We start from the raw sequence: 13498 nt of genomic DNA, 5'->3' as shown, positions 1-13498 counted from the left end.
GGCCCCCATCTCAGTCTTAATCCAGTCCCATCCCCTTATCACCTAATGTTAGGGAAATTATTTCTATTTGAATGAAGGGTTTCAGGAACCCAAATGTAACTATATTTTTTATTTCTTAAATCTTTTTCCCCACTTTTCAATATTAGTAACTTCTGATATCTTAAATAAGGTTGAATCTTTAAAATTTTAGGCTTTGCTTGAAAAGAACATAGACCTCACTTACGTAATCTCAGGAACAGGTTTAGACAAATGGTTTATCTCAGAATTTTCTTTTCCCACTCAATACAGAGTATGAAGACCATTGACTCCCAGCCTTATTAATCTAGTCTGAATCTAGACTGGATTTTCTTTAATGGCAGACTGCACTGGCAGCCACCAAGCCCTGGTGTACCTTTGTGTGGATGAGGTCTGTTACTCACTTCACAATGCTTCATGTTCTTTGTTCTTGCAAGCTTTTAGTATTTCTGTGAATAGGATTTTCCCCTGGTCCTAGATTTTTTTTTTTTTTTTTTTTAGAAGACATGTTCTTGCTCCTGGAATTTTTCCTCCTCATAAAGTAAACTCTGATTCACAGAACAACATTGTCTTTTTTTTTTAATGAGATTTCTGTTGCCCAGGCTGGAGTGCAGTGGCCTGATCTCGGCTGACTACATCCTTTGCCTCCTGAGTTCTAGTGATTCTCGTACCTCAGCCACTGAATAGCTCAGATTACAGGTGTGCACCATGACACCTGGCTAATTTTTGTATTTTTAGTAGAGATGGGGTTTCACCATGTTGGCCAGACTATTCTCAAACTCTTGACCTCAAGTGACCTGCCCGCCTCATTCTCCCTAAGTGCTGGGATTAGAGGTGTAAGCCACCACACTTAGCCAGCCTTGTCTTCCTTGCATTAGGAGAATTAGTATTTTTCAGAGCCAATATTCCCCTTTTCTTAAAGCAGTAGTTTTCCAGCTTTTAAAAAATACTGCAACTACTCTTTCAACCAAAATATTATATAGAATTCCAATACAGAAAATAGGAAGTGGAACCACTTTGAGAATTTCCCCTCTTCTTCCACTGTTCTCTACCACAACACACCATCAGTGCCTCAGTTAGTGCCAAGATCATTTCCATAAAAGTATAGAGAATCATGGATTATAGGTTGAAAACAGCTGCCCAACCTTTGAATATAAATTGTTACCAGGTTAAGTTTGTAAATTATGACCTTGTAATATAAATGGTTAGGTAGCCCCTACGTAAGCAAATGTAGTGTATAGGCCATACACAGTAGCACATGCCTATAATCCCAGCACTTTGAGAAGCCAAGGCAGGCGGATTGCTTGAGCCTAGGAGTTCGTGACCAGCCTAGACAACATGGTGAAACCCCGTTTTACCAAAAAACAAAAAAGTTAGCTGAACATACTGGCATGCATCTGTGGTCCCAGCTACTCAGGAGGCTGGGGTGGGAGGATCCCTTGAGCCCAGGAGGTGGAAGTTGCAGTGTGTTGAGATTATACCACTGTACTCCAGCTTGGGTGGCAGAGCAGGACCCTGTCTCAAAAAAGTAATTTTTTTTTTTTTTTTTTTTTTTTTTTTTTGAGATGGAGTTTTGCTCTTGTTACCCAGGCTGGAGTGGAATGGTGCGATCTCAGCTCACCGCAACGTCCGCCTCCCGGGTTCAGGCAATTCTCCTGCCTCAGCCTCCTGAGTAGCTGGGATTACAGGCACGCGCCACCATGCCCAGCTAATTTTTTGTATTTTTAGTAGAGACGGGGTTTCACCATGTTGACCAGGATGGTCTCGATCTCTTGACCTCGTGATCCACCCACCTCGGCCTCCCAAAGTGCTGGGATTACAGGCGTGAGCCACCGCGCCCAGCAATAAAGTAATTTTTTAAAAAAATATAGCATATGTATAAGAGAACCCATAAGTAAGGGGAAGGCATAGTTTTTTCTACCCAGTTATATGTTTTTTTGCAAAAATATATCTTTTATCAAAATAACAAAAAGATAATTAGGAGCATAGACTTTAGAGTTGAGCAGACCTAAGTTCTTTCTATGGTTCTAATGATAAGTAGCTATAAAATTTTGCCATTTACTTAACCTCTCAAAGTCTCAGTTTGTTTGTAAAACAGGAATAATAATAGTATCAACATACTAAGATAAATCATTAATTCAATAAATATCAAATGCCTTCTAAGTTAAATGCAAAACACTGTTTTCCATCTGCTGGGGATAAAGTTGTAAACAAAACAAAGTTTCTGGTCTCTATGGAATCACAGAACTTATATTCTTTGAACAGCCAAAGTAGTAAATATATAATGTAATGTTCAGGGTATTACAATGAAGAAAAATAGAATAGGGAGTGTGGGTGGAGGTGACTCTTTTAAATTGAGGAGTCTAGACAGGTTTACCCAAAGACTTTTAACATTTGAATAGAGATCTGGGTGAAGTGAGAGAGTAAGCCTAGTGACTTCTCTGGGAAAAAAGGGTTCCAAACTGTATGAATAGCAAATGTGGAGGTCCTGAAGCAGGAACAAGCTTTTTGTGTTCAAGGAACAACACTAAGCCTGCAATAAATAGATATCTCTATATCTCTACATGATATTAATGAAACTCTTCTTAAAATTTCTTGCCTGGCTTTCAGTACTTCTGCTTTTTACTTCTTTGGCCTCTCCTTTTTTCATTCTTTGTTTATTGACCTTAAAACTTCATAAGTTATAAGCACCTACTCAATGAGGGAAACTGGGCTCGGGTGATACAAAGACAAAATGCTCTCTGATCTCAAGTGGTGAAGACAGACAAGATAAACAACCAATTAAATTAAATCAGACTAATTGATATCATATAGAAGTACAAACATAGAGCACTGAGAAAGAAGTCATTCCTTCTGACTTGGGGAATTGGGGGTGAGGGTGGTTATAAGCAATAACCTTGATGAGTCTTATAGTAAGAGTTGGAGTTCGACAGGTGCAAAGGGGGCAGTAAAGCAGTAACAGAATAATTGAAAACAAAGAAATAATGCCTTTTCACTCTGTTTTCTATGTGCTCCTATTCATGTCCTCCAGGCTAGTCATAATGGAGTAATTGGTCTCCCCTGAATGTGTACTACTTTTCTACCATGAAAGTGTTGACTTTTCAACTTAAATTTTTGGCATATATTACATACATGCCTAGTTAATCAGGACCTTCTTGCTTATAGTTATAATTACATGCTCAAATGATTTTCACTTATGTCCCCTAAATGCTCTTAATTATCTTGCCTACTTCAGTGTATTTTTCTCTGATAGCTAATATACTCCATGTTGTTTATGTTTTTTGCAGTTCATTTCGATGTACTTTGACAAATATTCCACAGACACAGGCTTTACTGAATAAAGCTAAGCTTCCTTTAGGATTGTTGTTACATCCGTTCAGAGACCTAACGGTAAAGTAACATTTTAAAGTATTTATGGGTACTGACATTTATGTGCATGTACAAGGTACTTAAATTTTATATTTTCTTAGAATTTTCTTTGTCTTCTTTTATTTGAAGTTAGAAATAATCATTTCTGTAACATTCAACTTGGCAAACATTTTCTGAGCACCTGCTTTGTGACAAGCTCTAAGCACTGGTAGTACAAAGATGATCAAGTCATTGAAGTTGCCATCAAAAAGTTCTCATCTAATGGGACAAAGATGTAAAAACAATAATTAACAGTGCAGAAGAATTAATACATGTAATTAATCAAATTCTTTGAGCTACTTAGGTAGAGAGTACAGTAGCAAAAGTTTTCTGTAAGTGATGAAGTCTGACCTGGATTTTGAAAGATCAGTAGCTTTGGAAGGTGGAATGGCCATGGAAGGTAGATACACTTTCGGAGTTCTTTATTAAACACAAAGGAAACACCAACAATGATGTCTACTTAGACTGGAAAGCTGTCTGATTTTTTCTTAACAAATTAAACAGATTTTTAATTAAAGTTTTAAGAGTTTTAAATGTTTAAAGTTTTAAGAGTTTAAAATTTTTAAAACTTTAAAAATAATTTAATTCACAGCTTCTGTTTTTACTTCTTAAGTTGTGTTTCTCTCTCAAACTTTTTACTACTGTTGTTTACTATCCTTCTTACTGGTGCTGAGTTTTCTTTTGCTCTTATTCATCCAAGAAATATTAATTGACTACCTGTCAAGCTGGATGCTGGAAATACAAAGCTTGAAAGCTTCATTGTGAAGCTTACTTTACTACTAGGAAGTCTAGAAAAGATCAAAATGAGTAGAAAATAAAAAATTATAATATGTAATAAATACCGTGAATTTATTCATTCAGTAAATATTTTTAATCACCTATAATACTCTTAAAACCTTATCTCTAAACCAAGACAGTTAATTTCCTATATACATAGGTAAGAGTTTTTCTCTAAATACAGATACCATACATGATACTTTCTCGAAGTGTGTATACTAAATTGTTTACAGTGACATCCTCCAGGATGTAGAATTCTGTAATTTTTTATGTTTTCACTCTCAGTTATATTTCCTGATTTTTTTTTTTACAACAGATATGTGGTTACTTGTGTAATAATAATAATATGTGAAAAAATTAAATACAAAGATCATAAATGTTCATGTGCAGATATTTAAAAAAACAATGAAATATACTAAAATGAAGCAGGTTAATTTAGGGACATAGAATAATATGTGATCTCTTAATCTTTTTTCATATTTTCCAACTTTTCTTCTTGAATGTAAAATTCCTTTCCCAAACCAAGCATAGAGATGCATTTTTTAAAGGCACATTGTGTTTGGCTGCTGCTAGCCTCAGCTCCCATCAGAAGTTGCTGTAGCCGTCTAATGAGCAGTGCCTAATAATGTATTACCAGGTGCAGTCAACAAAGACAGAGGCATTTATATGTGGTATATGTTTCTCTCTCAGTTATTTCTAAAGTTCAGCTGATAAAATCTAGCTTACATTATTTTCTTGGCCAATATTTGGTATGACTTTATTTTAATGTTACGATTTGTGACAAGAGGGAGAAAACTTGATGGCTGCATGTGTTGCTCAGCACGTCCCTGGATTTTATTAATATGCTTCCATATAAAACCACATAAAAACAGTTAAGGTTTTTGTTCTGTATATGGAGCAGAGCATGATACGTTCTGTTTTTCCTTGGGGTGCCTTTTTCTGCTACAACTTCTTTATTTTATTTCCTAGCAATTACCAGTGATAACATCAAATACCATTGTGAGGTGCCGATCTTGTCGAACATATATTAACCCCTTTGTATCCTTCATTGATCAACGTAGATGGAAATGCAATTTGTGCTATAGAGTTAATGATGGTGAGTTTCTAGGTTCTTAAAATAAATGTCTTTTAATCCTATTTTCAATGTTTTTTGACATTTTTGTCATTTCCTGGTTTTTCTCTTGATTTCTTCAAAAAGAATTTTTATGCCATCTTTAGCCAAAGGAATATAAGCTAAGGCTAGGACTAGGCTAAGGCTTCATTTTGGCTGACCAAGGGAATAATTGACAATGAGGAGCGTAACAGTGAGGACAAAGTAAAAAAAAAAAAAAGTCCAAAACAGTGACACTCATGCAGGTGAGCTTATGCAGACTAATTATGTTTGCCCCCGGCAATAAGATTGTATTACATTTGTATATTTGGTTAATTCAACTCAGGTAGAATTTTGCCAGTTTGTCTGGATGCATGCACATATATGTGTCAGTCTCTTGTTCCCTTTATTCATTTCTTAGGTTCCCCTACTAGAGTTGCTTTCAAATTTATGTTTCTCTGATTTTTTTTTCATGTCATTGATAAAATAAATAGGACACAAGTCTAAGAAGGAAGGTTACTTGCATCCTGGTTTTCTCACCTGATTTGAGAACATAAGTTTTTTTTAATACTTGTGATCTTTTTTTTTTTTTAATTTTATTATTATTATTTTTTTTGAGACAGGGTCTTGCTGTCATGCAGGCTAGAGTTCAGTTGTGCAATATGGCTCACTGCAATCTCTGCTTTCCAGGTTCAAGCTCTTCTCATCCCTCAGCCACCCGAGTAGCTGAGACTACAGGCTTGCACCACTATGCCTGGTTAATTTTTGTATTTTTCATAGAGACGTGGTCTCGCCGTGTTGGCCAGGCTAGTCTCGATCTCCTGGGCTCAAGAGATTCATCTGCCTTGACCTATTTTTTAAGGAGGGCTTAAGGGATTGATTTTTACCATTTAATGTTCACAGAACTATTGCTAAACCTCATGTAAATATTGATAATAGATGTTTATTTTTAGGTGTGTATATATGTGTTAAGTTACAAATTGTGTCTTAAATTTGTACTGGGACCTCTTATCTAGTTCCTGAAGAATTTATGTATAACCCCCTAACCCGATCTTATGGAGAGCCTCATAAACGACCAGAAGTTCAGAATTCAACTGTGGAGTTCATTGCTTCTTCAGATTACATGGTAACTATTCAGTGTTAAAATTTGTTGTGAAACACAATTATATTGGTCATTTGTAATTTTCTGTTAAGTGAATTCTTATCAAGATTTTGAAGTTGCTTATACTTATAATTTTTAAAAACAAATTAATGCTAAAAGTTTATATTTAACAAATAGAAAACTCTTTCTAAAGGTTATTTGATCTCCTAGAAGGCTTTCTATGAATAATAAATATTAGTTTTGTCTGTCTTATGAGCACTAGCATCTATGATTTGTGGCCATTTTGATTTGATTACTTGCATGGAGTAGATATAGATACCCTTCTACCATTTAACATTTAAGACTCTCAAAATAGAGAAATGCACATTTTTGCCTGAAACTTAAGTTTTCAGGATCTTAAAGATATCTCTGTTTTACTGGTTTACCAAGTACAGATATCAAGATAAGTGGATATGGACTTCTCTAATTTTTCCTTCTGTTTCAGTTAGAAAATTCTATTTTTTAATTATATGAAATCTAAGATCTCATTCTTCTTTTCACTTCAGAAACTAATTATTGGCCCTAAGTTCTGCTCATCATCTTTATTGTATCTTCTCATTTTTACCATATTTATAAAAACTATCAGCTGGGTGTGGTGGCTCACACCTGTAATCCTAGCAATTTGCGAGGCTGAAGTGAGTGTATCATCTGAGGTCAGGAATTCCAGACCAGCCTGGCCAACATGGTGAAACCCTGTCTCTACTTAAAATGCAAAAATTAGCTGGGCGTGGTGGCACATATCTGTAATCCCAGCTACTAGAGAGGCTAAGGCAGGAAAATCGCTTGAACATGGGAGGCGGAGGTTGCAGTGAGCCAAGATTACCCCACAGCAACCAGCCTGGGCAACAGGGCGAGACTCAGTCTCAAAAAAAAAAAGAAAAAGAAAACAACAACAAAAAAACAAAACAAAAAACTGTATCTGCTGTCGCCTCACAAAATTTGAAACTGCTGCTAGTGAAAATGATAAAAAGGAGAAACTGACGTGAATTAAATATTTGGCACCTGGTTCATCTTTATTTTTGTAATTTTTATGTTCTTTTGTGTCTAATTTGGCATATGCCCACCTAACTACCATTTTCATGTTTGTTTTTATATTAACTGTAATAAACTTTCTCTTGGTCACTTTTACTCTCAGGCTTTACCTTCTTTATAATTCATTCCCAACTCCATTCTGGGTCCTTAGGAATCTTAATCTAATTGAAGTGGTAAAGCAAGAAATAATCTTTTAAGTTTTTCCATATGATTCATATGGCCCTTGCTTAGCATATTTTTTAAAAGATTTTATATATTCATTTATTTTTACTTATTTATTTGTTTAATTTTTACTTGAGACAGACTTTTACTCTGTCACCCAAGCTAGAGACAGGGTTTTACCATGTTGCCCAGGCTGGCATCAAACTCCTGGACTCTAGCAGTCCACCTACCTTGGCTTCCGAAAGTGCTGGGATTATAGGCATGAGCCACTGCACCTGGCCTATTTCAACTTTATATAACAGCAGTTTTCAAGCATACTCCAAAGAAAACAGTGTAATGAACCATCCTTTGCCCGTCACCAAGCTTCAATAATTATCAACATAAGGACTTTTTTAAAAAATGTATTTACAGACCAGGCATGGTGGCTCACATCTGTAATCCCAGCACTTTGCAGGGCTGAGGTAGGTGGATCACCTGACATCAAGAGTTCACAAGCAGCCTGGCCAACATAGTGAAACCTCCCCCGCCCCTGTCTCTACTAAAAGTGCAAAAATTAGCCATGCATGGTGGTGTGTGCCTATAGTCCCAGCTACTCAGGAGGCTGAGGCAGGAGAATGGCTTAAATCTGGGAGGCAGAGATTGCAGTGAGCTGAGATCACGCCACTGCACTCCAGCCTGGATAACAGTGAGACTCTTCTCAAAAAAAAAAAAAAGTATTTACAGTATCATCACAAGGACTCTTTTTACACGTAGCACTTAATCATTAGGATTCAGTCACCTTCAGATAACCCAGTAGCTAGTACTAACGTTAAGTTGTTGGGATGAAAATTTGTTTTTAGGAAAAGGGAAGGGATGTACATCTAGAGAGCTTAGTATTAAATCATAACCCTAATTTTTAAAAAACGAACTCTTAGCCAGTACTCCTTACCAGAAAAACATTTAACCCATCTCTTTAACTGTGGCTGTGTATCAGCTGCCTTGTCATGCTTAATCCACAACCAACTGAAAAGAAAAGAAAAGCATATCATTTTCATGAGCACATATTACAAAACAGCAATCCTATTTGTGTATTTTTTGTTTAATATATTCAGTAAATGCCCAGCAGTAATAATGATATATAAAAAGAATAAATTGTACCTACCAAATGAATTGCTATATTTTTATTCTTTTCAGCTGCGTCCTCCTCAACCTGCAGTTTACTTGTTTGTTTTAGATGTGTCTCATAATGCAGTGGAAGCTGGATATTTGACAATTTTGTGCCAGTCACTCTTAGAAAATCTAGACAAGTAAGAATATTTTCAATTCATACTATATGTGTGTGTGCATATATATATAAATGTATATAAATGTGAAGTGTTAGCAGTTTGTGGGGTTGGTTTTTATTAAGTTTGGTTATATTTCTCTGTCAGCTAAAAAGAGTACTACTTATGTACCATAGAATAATCTGACTTATAAAATCATAAATGTCTAATATTTAGTCTGGAATTTAGATCTCATCTCAGTGTCTGACTTAGCTAATCTGAACACAAGGGCCAGTAAACTTGAGTTAGCCAGGATATCGGGAATCTGGATGAGACTATCAAAAAGACAAAAGATAACATGTTGGTGAGGATATGGAAAAAAGGGAAACTGCGTACTTTGGGGAATGTAAATTAGTACAGCTATTATGGAAAACAGTATAGAGGTCCCTCAGAAAATTAAAAACAATTATCATATGATCCAGCAAACCCACTACTTGAAATATATCCAAAGAAAATAAAATCGGTGTGCAGAAGATACATCTGCACTCTCATGTTTATTGCAGCATGATTCACAAGAGCCAAGATACATAATCAAACTAAGTATCCATCAGCAGATGGATGTATAAAGAAACTGTGGTATATGTACACAGTGGAATACTATTCAGCCTTTACAAAGAAGAAAATTTTTCTCATTTGTGATACCATGGGCAAACCTGGAGGTCATCCCATTAAGCGAAATAAGAACAAATATTGTGTGTTCTCAATGAAAACGAAACTAAAAAGGTAACTCTCATAAAAGTCAAGAGTACAGTGGTTGTTACCAGGAATTGGGGTGATGCTCGTGGGGTGGGAGGTTCCGAGAGATGCTAGTCAAAGGGTAAAAGATAGGAGGAATGAGTTCAAGAGATCTGTTGTACAACTTGGTGTCTATAGTTAATGGCAATATATTGTATTCTTGGAAAAATGCAAGAGATTAGAATTGTTGTGTTCTCACTACAAAAATAATTACTTTGTGAGGCAATGCCTATGTTCATAGCTAGATTTAGCCATTCTACAGTGTGTGTGTATGTATATATATATATTTCAAAACACCATGTTGTACATGACAGATACACACATTTTTTTCTGTCAGTTTAAATAAAATTTAAAAAGATGAAAAGGATTTTTTTTAAAAAAGAATCTGGATGAGAGAAATCTGGCTGTAATTTATACCTGAGCAAGGAATTTTTTCACAAACTTGTTTTAATTGCACTGATGACAGAATGAGCTGGCTAAAGGGAAGGAGGGAACTGATTTTGTGCTAAATATGTTAGGAAGCCAGAAACTGAGCATTTTGTTTATTTATTTATTTTTTGAGATAGAGTCTCACTCTGTCGCCCAGGCTGGAGTGCAGTGGCATGATCTCAACTCACTGCAACCTCTGCCTTGGGGTTCAAGCAGTTCTTTTGCCTCAGCCGCCCAAGCAGCTCGGATTACAGGTGCCCACCACCACACCTGGCTAAGAAATTGAGCATTTTGGCACATTAATAATGAGCCAGATTATGGAAATGGAAATAGCAAGTATAGGATGTATGGCTCATACCTGGCTCTAATTCCCTCCTCTTTGTCTACCAAGATTGGCCATGAAGGAACCCCTCATCTAGCTTTAAAAATGAACCTTCCAAATCTCTGGAAAATACAGTTGTTTCCACATTTCTGTTTTGCTCTTAACACCCACAAGCGATATGACTTAAGATTGTTAGAAAGAGTGGTTCACCATTGCAGCGGTTCCTAATGTGTGGAAGTGTGGGGGTTGTTATATGTGAATACTTTGTCCCAAGAACTTTGGTGATTCCAAAAGGTTCTCCTCTGTCTTCCATTTGAGCTTGAAGAGTCCTTGCCCTGTTGAGTACTACTTCTAGTCACCATAGTCTGCATATCACTGATCTTGGCCTCAAAGGAAACTGACAACATTAAGATGTTTAAGATTTTAAAAATCCAGAGATATTGAGAGGTTTGCTTTTACTGTTTGTTACTAAGCGTTTTCATGTTTTTTTTGTATTTGAGACAGAGTTTTGCTCTTGTTGCCCAGGCTGGAGTGCAATAGCGCAATCTCAGCTCATCGCAACCTCCGCCTCCCGGGTTCAAGTGGTTCTCCTGCCTCAGCCTACCAAGTAGCTGGAATTACAGGCATGCGCCACCACGCCCGGCTAATTTTGTATTTTTGTTAGAGATGGGGTTTCTCCATGTTGGTCAGGCTAGTCTCAAACTCCTGACCTCAGATGATCTGCCTCCCAAAGTGCTGGGATTAACAGGCGTGAGCCACCACGCCTGGCCAGAGTTTTCATGTGTTAATACTTGGTTGAAGTATTTGCCCCTGCTTTACTCACAAGTGCTTACTTCAAAAATAGCTTTAACAGTGAGTGGCAATGGAAGACTAGTCTACAGAGATGATTGGTTGGGTTGTTGTTGGTTTATTGTTGATATTTTTGTCTTTTTTTTTTTTTTTTTTTTTTTTTTTAAGATGGAGTCTTGCTTTGCCACCAGGCTGGAGTGCAGTGACATGATCTCAGCTCACTTCCACCTCCTCCTCCCAGGTTCAAGCGATTCTTCTGCCTCAGCCTTCCGAGTAGCTGGGACTGCAGGAGTGCACCACCATGCCCAGCTAATTTTTGTATTTTTAGTAGAGATGGGGTTTCACCATGTTGGCCAGGATGGTCTCAATCTCTTGACCTTGTGATCCGCCCACCTCGGCCTCCCAAAGTGCTGGGATTACAAGTGTGAGCTACATTGCCCAGTTTTTTTTTTTTTTTTTGAGACAGAGGCTTGCTCTGTTTCCCAGGCTGCAGTGCAGTGGTGTGATCTCTGCCCACTGCAGCCTTAACTTCCCAAGCTCAAGTGATCCTTTCACCTCAGCCTCCTGAGTAGCTGGGACTACAGGTGCACAGCATCACACCCAGTTAATTTTTGTATTTTTGGTAGAGACGGGGGCTTGCCATGTTTCCCAGGCTGATCTCGAACTCCTGAGCTCAAGTTGTCCACCCAGCCTGACTTCCCAAAGTGCTGGGATTACAAGTGTGAGCCACTGCACCTGGTCTGTTTTCGTCTTTAAATACCAAGTTTTAATCCCCCAAGGGGGTACACCATTCTTGGAAGTACTACAATACCAGGTTGATGTATGGAGTGGATGGAGCAAGCTCCTATTCCGTCACTCTGCTCCAGAAATCCGTTTAATCTATTAGCCTTGTAATGAAAAGTGTGATATAGGAGCCACACTGACAGGGGTGATTGACAACTTGTAAATTAAATAGATTTTGCAAAAGCAAAAGTGTAAAACTGGGAATGGAAAATGTTTTAAAAATATTTCTATTTGATTACAGTGGAAAATAAAAGCACTCGGAAAGTAAAAGAAAAAAGTGATAGAATAGCAACAAATATATTAATATGTTTTTGGAAAGGGCTCTAGAAACTTCTTTGAGAAAGAAGAGTTTGATGTTGGAGCAGTTTCAGCTCAACTCTATATATTTTTAGCTTGGGGTAGGTCAGTAGTCTCCTCTAACCAGTAAGAAATGACCCGACCCCTCAGTGGTCTTAGAAGTCTCACAGTAGTGAAGATTAGTCTGTGGAAACATCATAAATATTGCCCATATTGGTAAGCTGAACATCCCCATAACTTGTTGCATTCTGTTTTCTGAAAATGCTCTTGACCTACCTTGCAGACTGAATGTGAATTACCTGGTCAATCATCCAATGCTTCTTGCTTTGTTGCATGTTCTATTTTGGCATCCTTTAATATCCAACAGTATTTTAAAGGCATTGCTAAAACAATAAATTACTTAGTTGGTGGTACTGAGTAATATACTTATGTAAGATGAAGCATCTATCTTATTAATAAAGAAAGCTTGACAGGCAATGAAATGGTAATTTATTCTTTTATACTGTGGCATAGACTTGAAAACTGAGCGCTAACAACATTTTTAAAGATTAATAAAAATGTTTCAGTGTTCATAAATGGGTTTTGTTTAAAATTTTACACACTGAAATCTGATTTGTAGTTATATTCAGTCCTTTCTTGGAAAGTACTTATTTGTCATTCTGCCCTTAAAATGCTTAAGCAAGATATACTGTTGTTCTAATATTGGAACTGGAAATAGGAGTAAGTTTTCACTTTGGTCATCTTCTCTGATATATATTTGTTTAGATAGGGATAATTTTTCTGTCCCCTGTAAAGAAGCATATGTGTAATTATCCTTAGACTTAAATTACTATTTCATTATTTTCTGAAATATGTTACTGAGCACTTTGAATTTAAAATTGTCATTTTTTTTTTTTTTAGGCTTCCTGGAGATTCACGAACAAGAATAGGATTCATGACCTTTGATAGCACTATTCATTTCTACAATTTACAAGAAGGATTATCACAGCCTCAAATGTTGATTGTGTCTGATATAGATGGTAAGCAGTCAGTAAAATAAAAGTCTTTCTAACTACAGACTGAAATGGGGGCTACTCTATTTGCTATATGCTGTGAGGATAATGTCAGACACTTTAGTATTTTTTCAAAATAATTGTTTTTCTGGAAATACTTAATTCTAAGTTATTTGCACCTGTGTTGTATTACACACACATATGTATAATATTTACAGAGTATGT

General features: G+C 36.6%; 1 protein-coding gene and 1 pseudogene across 7 annotated transcripts in view; one reads left to right on the top strand and one right to left on the bottom strand.

Moving 5' to 3' along the window:
• Positions 1–13498, top strand: part of SEC24B (SEC24 homolog B, COPII coat complex component) — a 115377-nt gene that overhangs the window by 72089 nt on the left and 29790 nt on the right. For all 7 annotated transcript variants that reach the window (XM_032254787.1, XM_032254793.1, XM_032254790.1 and 4 more), the window contains 5 exons: positions 3303–3405; positions 5170–5296; positions 6307–6416; positions 8799–8911; positions 13182–13300. In XM_032254787.1, the coding sequence (XP_032110678.1) occupies positions 3303–3405; positions 5170–5296; positions 6307–6416; positions 8799–8911; positions 13182–13300 (572 nt within the window). The remainder of the gene's footprint in view (positions 1–3302; positions 3406–5169; positions 5297–6306; positions 6417–8798; positions 8912–13181; positions 13301–13498) is intronic.
• On the bottom strand, positions 11979–12179 carry LOC116534484 (annotated as a pseudogene).

Source organism: Sapajus apella, unplaced genomic scaffold, assembly GCF_009761245.1.
Source record: "Sapajus apella isolate SASKATOON/1434 unplaced genomic scaffold, GSC_monkey_1.0 scaffold87, whole genome shotgun sequence".
Taxonomy (NCBI): Eukaryota; Metazoa; Chordata; class Mammalia; order Primates; family Cebidae; genus Sapajus; species Sapajus apella.
Note: the sequence above shows the minus strand (reverse complement) of the source record. Positions and strands in the feature narration are given on the sequence as shown.